The 16,754-nt window shown below is 34.3% G+C and overlaps 1 protein-coding gene across 4 annotated transcripts in view; it reads left to right on the plus strand.

Annotated features, from left to right (window-relative positions):
- The window catches only part of TOPBP1 (DNA topoisomerase II binding protein 1), a 42,189-nt gene that overhangs the window by 2,935 nt on the left and 22,500 nt on the right, over positions 1 to 16,754 (plus strand). For 2 of the 4 annotated variants that reach the window (XM_081160569.1, XM_081160566.1), the window contains exons 4-12: positions 1,663 to 1,806; positions 3,120 to 3,301; positions 4,397 to 4,593; positions 6,452 to 6,631; positions 7,391 to 7,560; positions 9,442 to 9,605; positions 9,744 to 9,991; positions 14,828 to 15,171; positions 15,827 to 15,999. In XM_081160569.1, the coding sequence (XP_081016695.1) occupies positions 1,663 to 1,806; positions 3,120 to 3,301; positions 4,397 to 4,593; positions 6,452 to 6,631; positions 7,391 to 7,560; positions 9,442 to 9,605; positions 9,744 to 9,991; positions 14,828 to 15,171; positions 15,827 to 15,999 (1,802 nt within the window). Of the gene's footprint in view, positions 1 to 726; positions 812 to 1,662; positions 1,807 to 3,119; positions 3,302 to 4,396; positions 4,594 to 6,451; positions 6,632 to 7,390; positions 7,561 to 9,441; positions 9,606 to 9,743; positions 9,992 to 14,827; positions 15,172 to 15,826; positions 16,000 to 16,754 lie in introns of those variants that run through there. The other 2 variants (XM_081160568.1, XM_081160567.1) reach the window with 2 other exon arrangements.

Genomic DNA, 16,754 nt, shown 5'->3' on the forward strand with positions numbered 1-16,754 from the left:
TTCCTTCAGTAGTGTGTGTTGGTTTGTTTTTGCTTCAGTGACGTGAGTTCTTTATTGATCATGAAGTATTATGCAAATTATGAATACAGAGGAATCTGGTTTGGGGAGACCAGAATATTTTTAAAGCCTAGTTATGTTATAATAAGCTTTTGTTAATATGTAATTTTTATATTTCAGGGGATTTAACTTGGCTTAGTATAAGTGAACCCTATAGTAATGGAACATTTTATTTTTTAATTAATTTTAACCCATACACATTGGTTTTTAGAGGGGGAGAGAGAAAAAAACATCTATGTGAGAGCATAACATCGATCAGCTGCCTCCTGCACACTGCCTACCTGGGCATGTATCCTGACCAGGAACTGAACCAGCAACCTTTCGGTGCACAGGATGATGCCCAACCAACTGAGCCACACCAGCCAGGGCCGTAATGAAGCATTTTAGTGATGGAGTTCTATTGTACTTAAACTTGGTGTGATTGCAGAATATTTCAGGGAGAAATAAAGAGTAGGAAAGACCTCAACATAATGCTTGGTTACTTACTGTCTTTCCTGCGTGCTCTTGCAGGTAGAATTTTACTACCTGTACCTTATACAGACTCTGAAAAATCATATGCTAAAAGGAAGCATTTTGGTGCTGATATACCAGTGAGCCATCTTAATTTCTTTTTGTTGATTCTAGAGTCTACTGACTCATTACTTTTTTGGTGTCTGGACAAGAGAGAAGCATTGAAATAAAAGTAAACGGGCTGTAATTCCATCCAGATTACAAAGAAGTGATTCTTGTTTGAAGGAGAAGAAAACATAGAAGAGTAGGTAGATACAGTATCTGTACAATTTATGGGAGGTCTGTGCCCACTTTTGCCAAAAGCATTGTTGGTCTTACCCTCCTTTTGGAAATAACACTGCTTGTTAGATAGAATCAGTAGCATCAAAAACTCAATTTTCTTTTGGCTGATCAAGAGATAATAATCGTTTACCCTGTAGATATTTAAATCAATCGTGTCACAGAGACTTTCACAATTATAGGCTTTTTAGCGTGACTTGAATGTACTGGTGTTAATTATCAATGAAAATGAAAGGTCATTTAGTAACCTGCATTATCTTAAAAGAAGTCTTTGTGGGTCTTCCTTGGAAAGACTCAGTTGCAGACAGAGTATTTAATAATTAAAAAACAAATGTAGAAACTGCCCAGGATTATATGTTTTTTGTGGTGATATAAGAGGTATTTTAGAGGGGGGTTATTTAGGCTTAAAACTTTTAAACTGCTTCATTGATTGAATGCTTCATTTGAAAAGTATATGTGGACATTTCCTAATTATTATAGCATAAGACTTTTACTCATACCCCCCTATTATTAACATTGTGTTTGTTTCAGAGATTAAAATTTCAGTGGCAATTTTAAGTGAGTGTGGCTCTTGGAGCTTATTTCTTTTGATAGCCTACATTGTTTGATTTGCTTTTATGTGTATGCATGTGTGTATTTAATGAGTGGTGTATCTGAGAAATTATCTAATGGTCTTTTTTTCTTTTCTTATAACAATTTGGTGATTTTTTGTGTGTGGTGGTCATCAACTTCTATAAAGAATTGGTAAATATTACAAAATGTAATTTTATAAGACTGAAGTTCTTTCCCTACACTAAACTTTTTCTTTTTTTATAGCTTGGCTGCAGAATTGTTGGTCCTCAAGTAGTCCTATTTTGTATGCACCACCAGCAATGCGTCCCAAGAGCTGAACATCCAGTTTATAATATGGTTATGAGTGATGTAACTGTATCTTGTACAAGCCTGGAAAAAGACAAAAGGGTAGGTGTTGAGGAATATGATCAATATGTCTATTTCCATACTTAATTTTTCAGTTTAGAATATAATTTGAAAGACCTTACACTTGGTGTTTTTGACTTATAACAAAGTCAGTGTACAACAACGTATATCTTTTTTATTTTTCAATAAATTGGATACAGTGGAATTTTTTTTTTATTGAAAACTGGCTAATTGAAGTTTTTGTTGTTTCGAATATTTTATTGATTTTTAGAGAGAGGAAGGGAGAGGGAGAGAGAAAGAGAAACATCGATGTGAGAGTGCAACATTGATCGGCTGCCTTCTGCATAACCCCTCCTGGAGTTCAAGCCCACAACCTGGGCATGTGCCTTTGACCTGGAATTGAACCAGCAACTTCCTGGTGCACGGGATGGCACCCAACCGAGTCACACTGGCTAGGGCTGTTGTTTGTGGTTGGGTTTTTTTTTTTTTAATTTAAAAGGAAACACATTTTACCTATATAGTCAATGAATTTGTTTTTGAATCACATTTTTCCGCCATAGATGGAAAATCCTTAAAAAAAGGATTTTGAGATATATATGTTATATATGTAACTTACATATTTTAAAATATGTATGGTAAATTAAAATATATTGTTTATTATAGAAGTAACATAGTGCCCTGGCTGGTGTGGCTCAGTTGGTTGAGCATTGTCCTGTGCACTGTAAGGTCACTGGCTCCATTCCCAGTCAGGGCACATGCCCAGGTTTCAGGTTTGGTCCTGGGTCTGGGTGCGTATGGAAGGCAATTGGTTGATGTTTCTCTCACATCAAGTTTTCTCTCTCTTCCTCTCCCTCTCTTTCTCTAAAACTAAGTAAAAACATTTTTTTAAAAAAAGCAACATAATTTAATGACTTCATGGAGTTAAAAGAGATAAACCTAGAAAAATAATGTATAAAGGTTATTTAAAAATTTATTTATGCCCTGGCTGGGTAGCTTAGTTGGTGATTCTCATGCCAAGGTTGCAGGTTTGATATTTGGTCGGGCACATATGGAAAGCAACCAATGAATGCATAAATAAGTGGAACGACAAATTAGATGTCTTTCTCCCTCTTTTCCTCTCTCTCTCCCTCTTCCTCTCTATCTAAAAATCAATAAATAAAAAACTGAAAAAAATAAAAATTTTTTATAATTTATATTTACCTTACTTCCAAAATGTAATTTGGTTATTTAACTTTATGATAGTGAGAAACATTTGTGCATTCAAGCTAACAGCAACAAGATATTTATGGGATATTGTATAAAAAAGTAGAAGGGAGGTTGCTTCAGTATTAATATATTTTCTCTTGGGACTACAGGAAGAAGTTCATAAATATGTACAAATGATGGGTGGACGCGTATACAGAGACCTTAATGTATCAGTAACTCACCTTATTGCCGGAGAAGTTGGTAGCAAAAAATATTTAGTTGCTGCAAATCTAAAGAAACCAATTTTGCTTCCTTCTTGGGTAAAAACACTGTGGGAGAAGTCACAAGAGAAGTAAGAAAGACATTTAGATATTTTCTAGATTTGAAAAAGTGATACATTCAGTCATTCTGGCTTATCGTGGGCTTTCATGAGGGAGGTTTTATGGTTTCTCCTTGGATTTGTCATTCAGGGACAAAAATGGGGTCATTATTTTCTTCAGTGAAGACAAAGAGTGGAATCTAGAAGCTTTTATTGGGGTAGCAGTTGATAGGTGGAACGGGTGTGGGTTTAGCACTAGTTACAAGGTAAGAAATTCTTTGGTAATAAAATTGTTTCAGAAGTAATGTTTGTAGAATAGTTGGGAAAATCTTGCATCGCTTTATCCTTCAGTACTGTGCCCTGTGTTAATGTGGAGAGCCAGTGAGCCATTTTGGAAGTTTATTCCCTCCCAAAGTGGGTATATGTACTGAATGTGATCAGTAAGTATTAATTGAGCTCATTTTATGTACCTGGCCTGAGCTAGGCAGTAGGTATATGGAGTGAGCGAAACAGAAGAGCATCTCAGCCTCTGTGAAGCTTAGAGCCTATTTCAAGGAAAGAGTCGAATTTCCCCTAAAATCCCTGTTTGAATTAAATAGGGATATATCCAGTCTTTCACACCATCAGTACATCCTAATCATGTCTCCACGTTGGCACCCTCATTCCCAGCCTGACTGTTTCATCAGCACATCTGCCTAGCATGGCAACAGAATGACAATGGTATTTTTGTTGGTTTCTGCCCCAAATTATTTATTATTATTTGTATAATAAAAGGATACAGATTCCGTATTTCTAGTAGGCAGCCAAAGTAGAGATTCAGACTTAAAAATTTTGGAAAATATACCACTTTGACCAGCATGGACTTGAGTTAATGAAATGTTTTCCCTTAAAACAGTTTTGAGAGACTCTATCTGAAACACTACTTTTTATTACAGACATAGTGCCGAGCTAGGTAGCAGTTAGTGTAATTCTGAGTGTGTCTGTGAGTTCCCCTTAAAAGTAATTAAGAAAATCTTAAAAAATGAAAGCATTAGTGATACTGTTTGTCCTTATTCTTCTGGAAAATTTTAAACTGTCTGGTATATTTAATATGTTCATTTTTTCCTTTTTATCATTCGTTTTCCCCAGTACAATAACTAGATATACTGATATAAACATGGAAGACTTCAAGTGCCCTATTTTTCTTGGTTGCATAATCTGTGTGACTGGCTTGTGTGGCTTAGAGAGGAAGTCAGTTCAGCAGCTCACAGTTAAGCATGGAGGTCAATATATGGGACAATTGAAAATGAATGAATGTACACACCTCATCGTGCAAGAACCAAAAGGTAAAACTATTTCCCAAATGGGTAAATGCAAAAATTTCTCTACTTTTTAACATTTTGAGATTTTTTTTTATAGAATAGCTTTTGCTTCTGACATGTCATAAATCTAGTATGATATTTTTCCCCCTAAAATCTTACAAAGATAATTTGGGTCACAATCTGTAGAAAAATTACATTACTGTCTTAGTGTTTATTCTGGTCATTCAATAGATATAAAACAAAAATTTACAGTGGTGTTTTATCTAAATTTATTATCCAATCTTTTGTGTGTTTTTTTAAGTCCCCTACAGTTACCAAATACTTAAGAGACAAGAAATTTGGATGGATAACAAGAAAGCTAGTAGATGTAGCTGAATTACATTTCTTTCTTTAATGACATGTTAAAGGCTTGGCTCAGTTTTTAATTGAATGAATCAGCTTTAATGAATGAACTATAAGTTTTAACTTGAAGATATGCTTTGCAGAAAATGGGGCAGTTAAAAAAAGAAAAATATATTACCAATAAGAAGAATTCCTTAAAATTGCTATTAATGTTGGTGTTCTATAACCTTTATTCTGGAGGATATTTTTTACCAATACCCTTGAAATATATTCAAGTTGATGAGAGAAAATTTTGTTAATGTTTTTATTATCTCTTATTATATCTATACTGTGTTTTCCTCAGCTACCTAGATAGGAAATAAAATTAGAAAAATATTGTTAAAATTGGTAATTGTACTTAAGTCAGGATTTTGGGTATGGCTAATTATGATATTATGATTGTAAGTAGAGTTGGTAACTGCTATTGATATTTTCTTACTCTGAAGGTAGTTCATTTCTTGGCTCTCAAGAATGTAAAAAAAAAAAAAACACCTTTCACATTATTTTTTTTATTAGATGTTGACCTTAATTTCTCTATGATACTGGTTCAAAATACATTGTGTTAAAATATTTTTAAGGCAATAAAATGTTCTATATATGTGTGTGTATATATATATGTTTTTTAAGTTTTTTTTATTGATTATTAAGGGGAGAGAGAAACATTGATGTGAGAGTGAAACACCGATTGGCTGCCTTCTGCACACCCTCCACTGAGGATCGAGCCAGCAACCCGGCATGTCCCCTGACTGGGAATAGAACTGGCAACCTTTCAGTGCTTGGGATGATGCCCAACCAACTGAGCCCCACCAGCCAGGGCTATGTATTTTTAATATAATTTACTTATCTATCTGCATATTTATCCTGGACTTCAAGTAGAATCTGATGACATCGGAGTAGTCTACTCAAAAGCTGATATTTTTTTATATTGCAAACATTTGCAATTTTCACAGTTGTTTTATGCAGTCTTATTAAAATGATGTGAGTTATACCTACGTTACAGATAAAGAAACTGGTTTAAAGAAATTAAGTGATGCCTGCCGGGCGTGGCTCAGCAGTTGAGCATCGACCTAGGATCCAGGAGATCACAGTTCCATTCTGGGTCAGGGCACATGCCTGGGTTGTGGGCTTGATCCCCAGTCAGGGGTGTGCAGGAGGCAGCAGATCAATGACTCTCATCATTGATGTTTTCATCGCTCTCTCTCTCCCCCTCTCTCTAAAATCAATAAAGACATATATTTAAAAAAAAAAAGATTAAGTTATAGAGGCTATACTGAAACCAAGTCTAATATTTCAGTTACCCCATAGTTGCCTCTGTCTCTATAATTTTGTAAGAGATACACCTCCTCATATAGCATATGTGTATATTTAAAAGTGAGAGTAATTACTGGTAACTTTAATTTTGTCTCAGGTGGGTTTTTTTAATAACCTATCATAAATTTGAATATTTTTGCCAAGACAGTTTAATGATTTGCATTTCTCTCTTTCATAATGAACATGATAGGTCAAAAATATGAATGTGCCAAGCGATGGAATGTACACTGTGTGACCACGCAGTGGTTTTTTGACAGTGTTGAGAAAGGTTTTTGTCAGGATGAATCCATATACAAGACAGAGCCTAAACCAGGAACAAACACTGTGCCTGATACTTCAACTCCTGCTGGCCAGATCAACACAGTTAATAGTAAGTCCCATTGGGATTAAAGTAAGCTATCAGTTTTCTGTGTAAGACTTGGTTTGTTAATAGGATCAGTGAAATATAGTAGGGAATTCCATCTTTTCTTGCTCTACTCCCAGGCATAATTGTATAATAATGTATAATTATTATACATTAAGCATATTATACAGTTATGCTTCCAGGTATAATTGTATAATAATTGAATGAAAAATTAGTTCAAAACTCCTGATACTCCTTTTTATAATGAATGCATACTTTCTTTCATACCTTGATATAATGCAGAAAATGATTAAGGAAATTAAGAATACTAACAAAGACTTAAAAACTTAATTTTTTAAAACTTGACTGATGTGCAAATATTAGTGCATTTCCTTTATTAGTTTGCTGCAGTTGTTATAGATCATTTCATACAAAATTTAAAACCGTTTCTATTTTGTAGGTTACATGTTGGCAATTTGGCAAGTATTTATAAACTTTTTTTCAAATATAAGCTTCCTGGACCTAAAGCCAGCAACTTCACATTTTTATTAAAAGCAAGCCACTGTTAAATATATTAAATAGGTTTTCATTTAAATAAAATATGAACCTTAGTTTTATCTTCACTTTTTATACTCTGCCACCAAGATTTCAATAAAAATACTTGAATCTTAACTTTGGAAGTTGTTCATAGCCCTGTATGTATAAGAAAACTTTAATCTATAGGAAAACATGTAATCACAGTTATTTTATTGTCATAAAGTTATTACATCTTTGTTTAATATGTAGGTCGTACTCTTTCAGATGTCAGTCATATTTCCAACATCAGTGCAAGTTGCGTAAATGAATCGATATATAATTCCATTCTTCATAGCAAAGTGGAGCCTGCGCTTGAAAATCTAGAAAATCTGGATGTCAGTGCATTTCAAGTACCTGAAGATTTATTAGATGGTTGCCGGGTATGTCTTTATTGTGTAATAATTGCAGTAAGTAACAATGTACATCAGTACTTCCTAATCTGACTTTGAAGACCCTTCAGGGTTGGGCTTGTTCCTTAATCTGCATAAACCCTCCACACCAGCTAAGCAGATGCACTTATTAGGCCATGTCCATCCTTTTAACTGTCAGGGTCCCTCTGCCTGGGATGTATCTTTATCTGTCATCCTTCAGAGTCTGTATCTGTTTTCAGCTCTTCTCTGAACCCTCCTAACTACATTAGACTTTCGAACTACTGTATTTTGAGATCTCTTAGTGGATTTTTAAGTGTTTATAATATGCTAGACACTGTGCTAATCATTTCCTATATATTATTACTATGTTGTGTATAATCTCATTTAATTCCCACAAATAACTCTAAAATGAATATTATCCTGAGGCTGAGACTTAAAGGATTAAAATTCTTGTTCAGTCTTAGACCTCAAGTAACTAGCCATCTTCTCCAAAGCCTGTATTTCTAATCATTAGACTCACCGCTTTGTTTAGTATCTCTTGGGCTATTTAATTTTTTAGTGTATGAATAGTTATAAGTGCCTTAATGGAAACATCATATGCTATAGATCTCTTAGAGCTGAAAACAATATATTCCTACTTGTAGAATGAATAGGCTATGTATTAATTCTCAATGAGTAGCAAAGATTTAACCCTGTTTTATTGTTAAGAAAGGAAATTGAGCAAGTTACTTTACCCTTCACTTTTAAAACTTATCAATTTACTGGCAGAACAGAAAGCTGCTTATATAATCTTTTGTCCTAGACTATACTAATTCTGGATATGACTTTTATTCTTTACTTACAGGAAGTGTATATTTCTAATTTTTTTTAAAATGCATTCTAGTAATGGAAGTTATTTGGTTTGGGATATAAATGCAGTTAGAATAGATTTGTTCTTAAGAAGTTTTTAAAAGATGTAAAATACGCCGGCCGGGCGTGACTCAGCAGCTGAGCATCGACCTAGGATCCAGGCGATCGGGGTTCAATTCCCGGTCAGGGCACGTGCCCGGGTTGTGGGCTCGATCCCCAGTCAGAGGCGTGCAGGAGGCCGCCGATCAGTGACTCTCTCATCATTGATGTTTCTCTCTCTCTCTCCCCCTCTCCTTTCCTCTCTCTGAAATCAATAGAGATATATTTAAAAAAATAATAATAATAAAAAAATAAAAGATGTAAAATAGAGATGAAAAAGAGTTTTATATTAATTAAATTGGCTTAGATACATATATAGTTAAAAATAAGTTATTGTATAAGTATTATCCACAAAGCAGTGCTCATCTCGACTTGAATTTTCTTGTGTAATTAACTCTTTGAAAAAGATATCTTGATTTATAGGTAAGGAAATTAGTTTAAAGAGCCTAAGTAACTTGCCATGGTCATGTGGTTAATCATCGGCAGCTGAACCAAAATTTAAACATAGATTTTCTTAATTCAGGCATTTAACTCATTTCTATATTTTTAAATTTACAAATAGTAAAATTTTTAAGAAGCTGCCTTTGTTTTAGAAATTGCTATGCACTAATATTCAGAAGATAATTTAATTCTGGCTTTTATTTAAAAGAATCAAAATTATCAAGTATCTATTGTGAAGGATAATAATGCAATGGTATTATGAAGAAGTGATAAAGATCAAAATCTCAGAATTATTAAAAAAATCAAAGTTTCAGAATATACTCCTCAATATATCTCATCTTTTTTTTTTCTTTTTTTCTATCAATATATCTTAAAACGTACATAAGAGTTGTCTTTCTTACACACAGTAGATTTTGGTACATATTTTTAATGTGTTACTTATGAGAGAAATAAAACATCTTCCATGCATTAATCTAAAGTAAATATTTTCTTTCTTTGCAGATATATCTTTGCGGTTTTAGTGGCAGAAAACTAGATAAACTGAGGCGGCTTATTAACAGTGGAGGTGGAGTTCGATTTAACCAGCTCAATGAGGATGTAACTCATGTTATTGTGGGAGACTATGATGATGAATTGAAGCAGTTTTGGGATAAATCAGCCCACAGGTTTTTTCAGTTTTTAATTTACAGCAATTTCTACTCTAATAATTTTTCTTAAAATTGCATGTACATGTAATTTTGGAAACTGCATGGCAAGTGGGATGATAGTCTTTATAAACTAACATATAACTCTTATTTTTGTAGGCCTCATGTGGTGGGAGCAAAATGGTTGCTAGAGTGTTTTAGTAAAAGTTATATGCTTCCTGAAGAGCCATATATCCATGCTAATTACAAACCAGTGGAAATTCCAGTTTCAGATCAACCTGAAAGTAAAACAGCCCTTTTAAAAAAGAAGAACAGCTTCTCCAAGAAAGACTTTGCTTCTGCTGAAAATCATGAGCAAGCTGATGAAGATCTACTCTCTCAATATGTAAATAATAACCCAATAGTAGGTAAGAAATAGTTTATTAATATTTATAGTTATTAGGAACTATTTTAGTAGTATCATGTACATGTGATTTTTGCCAGGTTTTTTAGATTTTTAAGTTAAACCTTTTCCTTTGCTTAAAGTTTTATGTTGGTTACTTTTTTATTTTGAGAGTACATTTACTAAAGCTGGGGACAGTGAAACAAGGAAGGGCTTAGAATAGAAGCAGCAGCAGGAGAGCCCAGGCAGGGCTGCTTTGGCTCACTGAAAAGTCCAAGAAAAGGAGCCTTGGGGACAGGTTTAGGTGGGTTAGCTTGGGATGGAGCTGCCACTGCCTGTTGCTCCCCTGGTTGCAAGTCTCCTGGGGACCCTTAGAGTTCAGGAGATGTACGCCTGAGAGGGAAGAAAAGCGTGGGTATGCTCCCTAGAGGGAGAGAGCCTGTTTATCACTTTTTCTAAACAGGCAAAGCTAAGAACCCTCTGACCCCTTTTTTCTTTTCTCAGGAGCTTCACTTTTATCTGTTTTATGTCTGGCATCACTTGGTTTGTGTGAGTTTGTAACAACATGAATGTTTTCGTTTTTTAATTACAGTTTACAATCAGTATTATTTTGTATTAGTTTCAGGTGTATAGCATAGTAGTTAGACAATCATATACTTTGCACAATGATGCCCTTGATCTTTCAAGTATCCACCTAGTACCATACATATTTCAGTATTACTGACTGTACTCCCTATGTTGTTCTTTACATCCCCATGACTATAACATTTTAACCTTGTAACAAACATCTCTTACTCTAGGTTATTGTGGTCTTTAGTGCTGCATTGAGGACTACCATCTTAGTAAGTAGTCTTAGTATGATAGGGAAATTTCCAGTGAAGAGTAGTGAGCAGCATATCTTCTTTTAAAAAAATTTTGCAGTATTTAATACACCCAGAAAGATATACAGAATAGTATGATTAGTAGCCATATACTACTCTAGCTTTAAAAAAAAGAATATTCTACTATGCCTGCGAGTCCCTCCCCGTTTTTTATAATTTACAACCTGTGTAAACAACATATATACACTTTCATTTTGTGTATATTTTAACTTATATAAATAGTAGATCTTATATACTCTTTTCCTGCCCTCCTCCTTGAAATATGAGAATCATCTGATCCAAGTAACTAGTTATGAATATACTACACTGCTATATGAGCATACTATAATTTGTCCATTTTCCCACCAGTGGACATTTTTATTGTGTCTTTTCTTTGCCACTACAAACAGTACTGCTGAGATTGTTCTTATGCATGTCTCTGCACATAAGCAAGAATCTTTCTAGGATGGGCATGGTTGATTCTTGGGATATATATTTATATAATGCAAATTGCTTTGTCTTACCACTTTACACTAGAACAATAGTAAGGGTTCCTGTTGCACATACTTTCAACATTTAGTATTTCTTGTAAAGGCTTGACATTTTTGCCAGTTTGATGGATGTAAAAATCGCAATGTGGTTTTAATTTCATAGTGATTACTAAAAGGTAGAGCATCTTTTTTATGCTATTTGGGTATAATATTTTAAAGTAGTTGAATTTTTCAATCTATTCTTTTGTGGTTGTGCTTTTCTATTTTTTTTATAAGTTTTTCTACCCTGGGTCATAAAGTTACTCTTTTTTTTTTTGTACATTGCTTTTATTTCTGTTATTTAATCACAGAACAGTTTTCCTTAACAGAACACTAGGAATTTTAAATTCGGGACCTAAGACTACTGTCCTCCCAAGAGGAGCTGCCATGTTAATCTATCCCTGGGACGGACTTACAGGTGGTCTCTGTGAGTAGCGCCCCCTGCGGTTGTGCAGCACACATCCTGGCCTTGGAAAGTCTAGCTACTTTTGGATTTCAGACCTCTCCCCACCACTTGCTGTTGGGTTCATGCTGTTCTGGAGACCCTGAGCTGTTTTGAGGCAGAACAGCCTCAGTATATCACTATTAAGTTGTTCCTTACATATATTTTTTATAAGTCTTAAACTTGTTCACATGTCTTCATTCCACGTGGAGTTGATTTTTGTATTTGATGTGAAGTATTCAAATTGTATTTCATCCATGTGGATAATCACTTGTTTTCAGTACTTTTTATTGAATTAGCCCATTCTTCACCAATTAGCACTACTGCCTCTGTCATTTATTAAGGTTCTGTCATTTGGGGATCTGTGTTTAGGCATTCCATTTTGTTCCATTGAGATACCACACAGATTGTCTTATAATAGTCTTGTAGATATCTGAGGTGAAAAGACTCCAGTTTTCTTTACAAAGCTGTGAACTCTTCTTATACTTTTGCTTCCATACAAATTTTTAAAATTAGTTTGTCAATTTGCACAAAATCAATATGGGAATTTGGTTGCAATCATATTGAATTTATAATTTGGAGCAGAATTGACATCTTTACAATGAAAAGATCTTCCTATCCATGAAAATAGATGGATATGTCACTATATAATTTATTCTTTTTTAATGTCTTTTAATAAATCATAATTACATTCATAAGATCCTAGACATGCTATGTTAGAGCTGTTCCTAATTTCTTGCTTTCTATCTATCTTATATTTATTCTTTTTGACATTTTAATTTATATCTCTTAAAATTACACTTTTGAACTGTTTTTCTGGTATATAAGATAGGAGTATTTTGAACATTGATCTTAAGTCTCATTAAATTGAACTTTTCTATAGAATATTTTGGGTATTGCATTTTTTTAAATTGTGGTAAAATATATGGAACGTAAAATTTACTATTTTAACCATTTTAGGTATACAATACAGTGGTGTTAATTATATTCACATTGTTGTGCCACCATCATTATCATCCATTCCAGAACTTTATCTTCCCAAATTGTAACTCTGTCTCCATTAAACAACAGCTTCCCATTTCTCCCTCTACCCAGTCCTAGACAACCTCCATTCTATTTCCTATGAATTTGACTATTCTGGGTAGCCGATTTAAATAGAATCACGCAATATTTACCCTTTTGTGTCTGGCTGAATTTACTTAGCATAATGTCTTCAAGATTCATTTATGGCCCTGGCCTGGTAGCTTAGATGGTTTGGAGCATTGCCCTATGCACCAAAAGGTTGCAGGTTCAATTTCTGGTCAGGGTGTGTCTTAGGTCACGGGTTTGATCCTTAGTTGGGGTGCATACAGTAAATGCTCTAGACAAAACTATACTTCTTCAGAGTGTCAATAAGAGCAATTTGAATACTTTCATTAGGTAGGAATAAATTTTGTATGTATATATAATGTACATAATATATACACTTGTATACACACAATGTCTGTAGATCCTATTACATTTTGAAAATGAAATATACTTTAATAAACACTGCCTTTATAATTATTCAAAGTGTCTACATTTTTGGGGGGATACCCTATATATTATTTATATATGTATGGTAGTAATTAGTTTAAAAGTGAAAATTTTAATGCCTGTTGGAGATGAGAATAGAAATAAAAAGAGCCACACAGATGTTGGTTTATATCATTTCTGCCACTCAATAACTATGACCTTAGGCAAGTTACATAAATTCTTTAAACCTGAAATTTCTCTTGGAGAAAGGGTGTAGATGTTAGTGTCAGTCTCATAGTATTCATGAGCATTAATTACATGCATGTAAAGCACTTAGGCACAATGCCTATATAAATGAGGAAGTGAAGAATCCTTGAATAGCTTCCCAGCTTGTTCAAATCCCATAAAGGGGAGGTTTTTTGTAAAAGGCCAGACCGTAAATATTTTAGGCTTTGCCCACCACATTCTGTCTTCATCACGTATTCTATTTTGTTTTGTTCTGTTTTAACAATCCTTTTTTTAAAATGTAAAGACCATTCTTAACCCACAAGCTATGGGGCCCATTTTGGCCCCTGTGCTATAGTTTTGCTGATCCCTACCATGAAGTGTTACCTTCCAACACAGTGCCACTAGAGTTTTCAAAAACACATTAAGTTTTTATCTCTTAAACTTTTAGCCTTGGTTTGACAATGTTTATTGCATATTAGAGACTGTATTTTATTGACATTTATATTTTTATATAGCTATGTCTTTTTTTTTACTTCCTATCAGCCAACTTTATCTTAAAACAAGGTTAAGACCATTTGCTTGGGTCCTTGATCAGTTCTCTTAAGAAATCTATATAGAAGCTAAGTAGCTCCAATTTCAATATGAAATATTTTAGGAATTTTTTAAAGAGAAGTTACCATAGTTCTCTTACTATTACATTTATATAGTTATTTCTCTATAAAGGGCTTGACTATTTAGGCCTTTTACTTCCTTTTCCCCCATAATGATACATTCTCTGTTGTGAATTATTTAAACCAGTTTTGGAACAGAGACACCCATGGAATTATTAGAGCTTCATAATTTTCAACTAATTAGAGTTTCTACTATGCTAGGAGTACTTAGAACAGTCCTTCCTAATGAAACATGGTAATACTAGTAACACTTTTGGTAACCCTGAAGATGGGGTGGGTTTAAGATGGGGTGGGATCGTATCCTTTACATGCAGTGTGTACTTATTAAAGCCTTAGTTTTTAAATGTGGTCACAATTCTCAGGCTCTATGTTACCTTAATATCCTTGCTATGAAATAAACTTTATAACATAAACTATCTGTTAGAAAACATTTCGTCTGGCTGGGCGTGGCTCAGTGGTTGAGCATTGACCTAGGATCCAGGCGATCGGGGTTCGATTCCCGGTCAGGGCACATGCCCGGGTTGCAGGCTTGATCAATGACTCTCTCATCATTGATGTCTCTCTCCCTCTCCTTTCCTTTCTCTGAAATCAATAAAGAGATATTTAAAAAAGAAAACATTTCTTTTTCTCTTCCAGTTGAAGCTGCAAAGTCTGAAGTTGGGGCCTTTAATGACACTACTTATATAGAGCCCTTTAATGATTCTACTCATATTTCTCTGCAAGAAGAAAACCAAACTTCTGTCAGTCATTGCCCCCCTGATGCTTCTACAATTACTGAAGAAGGTTTATTTAGCCAAAAGAGTTTCCTTGTTTTGGGTTTTAGTGATGAAAACGAATCTAACATTGCAACTGCCATAAGAGAAAATGCTGGAAAAGTCATATCCCTTCAGAGCAGAATTGTTGCTGATTATGCTGTGGTTCCTCTGCTGGGGTCTGAAATAGAAGCAACTGTGGGAGAAGTTGTTACAAATACCTGGCTGGTAAGAAAATACTAGCAGTTGAAGGGTATCTGAATGCCTAGAGTGTTAAAGTTTATTTCTTAGGCAGTTCAATTTAGGTAAATTGCTGCTTGGGTATGGGTAGTGTCTGGATTTTGCTTTTAGCAAAGGAAATTCTGAATTTGAAAATGTTCAAGCTTCTTGATTCTAATCCTGGTAGAGTAGAGATTGTTTCCAAGGGGACAAAGCAGCAACATTTCTTATAAGGAAGTCACTCCAGGTCATTTCATTCAGTTTTCCCTGTTTTCTCACAACCAAAGCATGAAAATGCACTTTTGTATTCTGTCTTACTGGCTTATCACTGGTAATTTCACCATGTTTTTTTTTTTTAACGTTTCAAGAATTAAGAGGAAAAAAATTGTAAACTAATACACTGAAAGAAATTTAGTTTGAAGCAATATTTAATAACTTCAGTAAGTCTGTTTTTAATTATTTTAGAATTTAATACAATGAATTGATATATATATTTCTTTACATATTAGGATTTGAAATGTATTGAGAATGAGCATACAAAAGTTTATATTAAAGTAAAATTGCTTTTTACCTAAACTAAAATTATTGCTGCTGTAACTGAACCAAGTGTTAGCCACTGGTTGCTTATTTCAGGTTGATGTTATTGTTTCTCTTGTTTTTAAAGGTAACTTGTATAGACTGTCAGACTTTAATTGATCCAAAGTCAAGTCCTCTCTTCAAGCCAATCCCAGTAATGGCAGGAATGACTCCTTTAGAGGATTGTGTTATTTCATTCAGCCAGTGTGTGGGAGCAGAAAAAGATTCATTGACATTCTTAGCAAAGTTCCTTGGAGCAAGGTATGTAGTATTTTTAGTGTACATGCTGTCTTGATGTATTTTTGTTTATTTTGACTTATTGGAGAACATTCAAATTACAGTTCCACTGGGTGTCTTTATAATATTTATGGGTAGTGTGTAGTGTATCTATGTGATGGCTCAAAGGGAGAGGGGAGAGTGTACCAGATGGATGCCTGGCAGATACTAAGACTATAGATATTAATGCTTGCCTACCAGGAAAGGGAATGTTTATAGCTATACGTGTGCCATTATTGAATATTGCTTATCTAAGCATTACTTCCTTCCATGTACCATATGGTTGATTTATTTTTTTCAGCATACATTCATTATTCCTCTTCAGCCAGAAATGCAAATGTTAAATGGCAATAATGAATACTTTGGGAGAAAGAAAATGGATTTAAAAGTTGCTTCCAAAACCCAAATTAACCCTACGTGATTATTTTAAAAGGAAGTAGAAAACTGTTGTATCAGTAAATGTAAATAAACTAAACTTTTACATTAAAAGAACAGTTATTTTAGATTAGATTATGTAGCTTTACTTAAAATTCTTTTAAACAAGAGATGCACCTGAAACAAAGTGATTCAGCCCTAGCCAGTTTGGCTCAGTGGTTAGGGCGTCAACCCTCGGACTGAAGGTCTTAAGCTTGATTCCGGTCAAGGGCACGTACTTTGATCCCCAACCCCAGTCGGGGCATGTGAGAGAGGCAACCAGTCAATGTTTCTCTCACATTGATGTTCCTCTCTCTCTCCCACTG

Source organism: Miniopterus schreibersii (genome assembly GCF_964146895.1).
Source record: "Miniopterus schreibersii genome assembly, chromosome: 15".
In the NCBI taxonomy this organism is placed as follows: Eukaryota; Metazoa; Chordata; class Mammalia; order Chiroptera; family Miniopteridae; genus Miniopterus; species Miniopterus schreibersii.